Below are 1,320 nucleotides of genomic sequence, written 5' to 3' on the forward strand. Positions count from 1 at the left end.
CCCATTTTCTGTGTCTTTTTTTTCCAAGGTCAGATGCCTTTATTCCCCTTTTCTGTGTTCTTTTTTTTCCAAGGTCACATACCTTTACTCCCATTTTCCAGATTTGTTTGGTTTTTTTTTTAAGGTCAGATGCCTTTATTCCCATTTTCTGGCTCTTTTTTTTTCAGATCACATGACTTTATTCCCATTTTCTGGATTTATTTTTTTTTATAAGGTCAGATGACTTTACTCCCATTTTCTGGATTTTTTTTTTCCAAGGTCAGATGCCTTTATTCCCATTTTCTGTGTTTTTCTTTTTTCCAAGGTCGGATGCCTTTACTTCCATTTTCTGGATTTGTTTTTTTTTTTTTAGGTCAGATGCCTTTATTCCCATTTTCTGTGTCATTTTTTTTCCAAGGTCAGATGCCTTTATTCCCATTTTCTGACTTTTTTTTTTTTTAAGATCACATGACTTTATTCCCATTTTCTGGATTTATATTTTTTTTTAAGGTCAGATGCCTTTACTCCCACTTTCTGGATCTTTTTTTTTAAGGTCAGATGACTTTATTCCCATTTTCTGGGTCACTTCTTGCTCAGAGCCTTTGGTACAATAAACCTCTTATTGCTGGGGCTCTGAGCACTGATTAAACAACCAGAGCCCTGGATTTGGAAGGAGATGGATACTGGGAGACCCCACTGCTGGAAACTCTGTGTTGGTTCTTTAGGAGACCACTTGGTGCTTCCAGAAAGATCCAACAGGCAGGACACAAGTGGTGGAAGGGCTGTGGGAGAGCCAGGGATTGGTGTCTGTGTTTGCTGCTGAAATCCCTTCTGAGCTGTCTGATGAGCTCAGGGCCCAATTAATGAATTGCTGATCCTTCAGAAAGTGCTGTTGGGAATATTTCCTGGAGTGTGCAGCCTCTGAGCAGCACAGCTTTGCTTTCCCTTTGCAGGTACAGCAGCATTGTCCATGTTTTCATCCGGATATCCCGGGAGGAAGGGCTGAAAACCTTGTACAGGGGGTTCACCCCCACCATCCTGGGGGTGATCCCCTACGCTGGGCTCAGCTTCTTCACCTACGAGACCCTGAAGAAAGTCCATGCAGGTAAAGCTTTGCTTTTTGGGGGAGGCTTTGGGGCCAGCTCCAGGTGTTTGGGTTGAGGGGGTGCAGGTAAAGGTTTGGGGGAGACTTGGGGGCCAACTCCAGCTGTTGGAATTGGGGGGGAGCAGGTAAAGATTTGCTTTCTGGGGGAGACTTGGGGCCAACTCCAGGTGTTGCAATTAGGGGGTGCAGGTAAAGGTTTGGGGGTGGCTTTGGGGCCAACTCCAGGTGTTGCAATT

At 44.4% G+C, this 1,320-nt stretch overlaps 1 protein-coding gene across 5 annotated transcripts in view; it reads left to right on the forward strand.

Moving 5' to 3' along the window:
- The window catches only part of SLC25A42 (solute carrier family 25 member 42), a 16,982-nt gene that overhangs the window by 14,349 nt on the left and 1,313 nt on the right, over positions 1-1,320 (forward strand). For 2 of the 5 annotated variants that reach the window (XM_027664294.1, XM_027664293.1), the window contains exon 7: positions 933-1,084. In XM_027664294.1, the coding sequence (XP_027520095.1) occupies positions 933-1,084 (152 nt within the window). Of the gene's footprint in view, positions 1-932; positions 1,315-1,320 lie in introns of those variants that run through there. The other 3 variants (XR_003531075.1, XR_003531074.1, XM_027664296.1) reach the window with 3 other exon arrangements.

Source organism: Corapipo altera, unplaced genomic scaffold (assembly GCF_003945725.1).
Source record: "Corapipo altera isolate COAL_440 unplaced genomic scaffold, ASM394572v1 96, whole genome shotgun sequence".
Classification (NCBI taxonomy): domain Eukaryota; kingdom Metazoa; phylum Chordata; class Aves; order Passeriformes; family Pipridae; genus Corapipo; species Corapipo altera.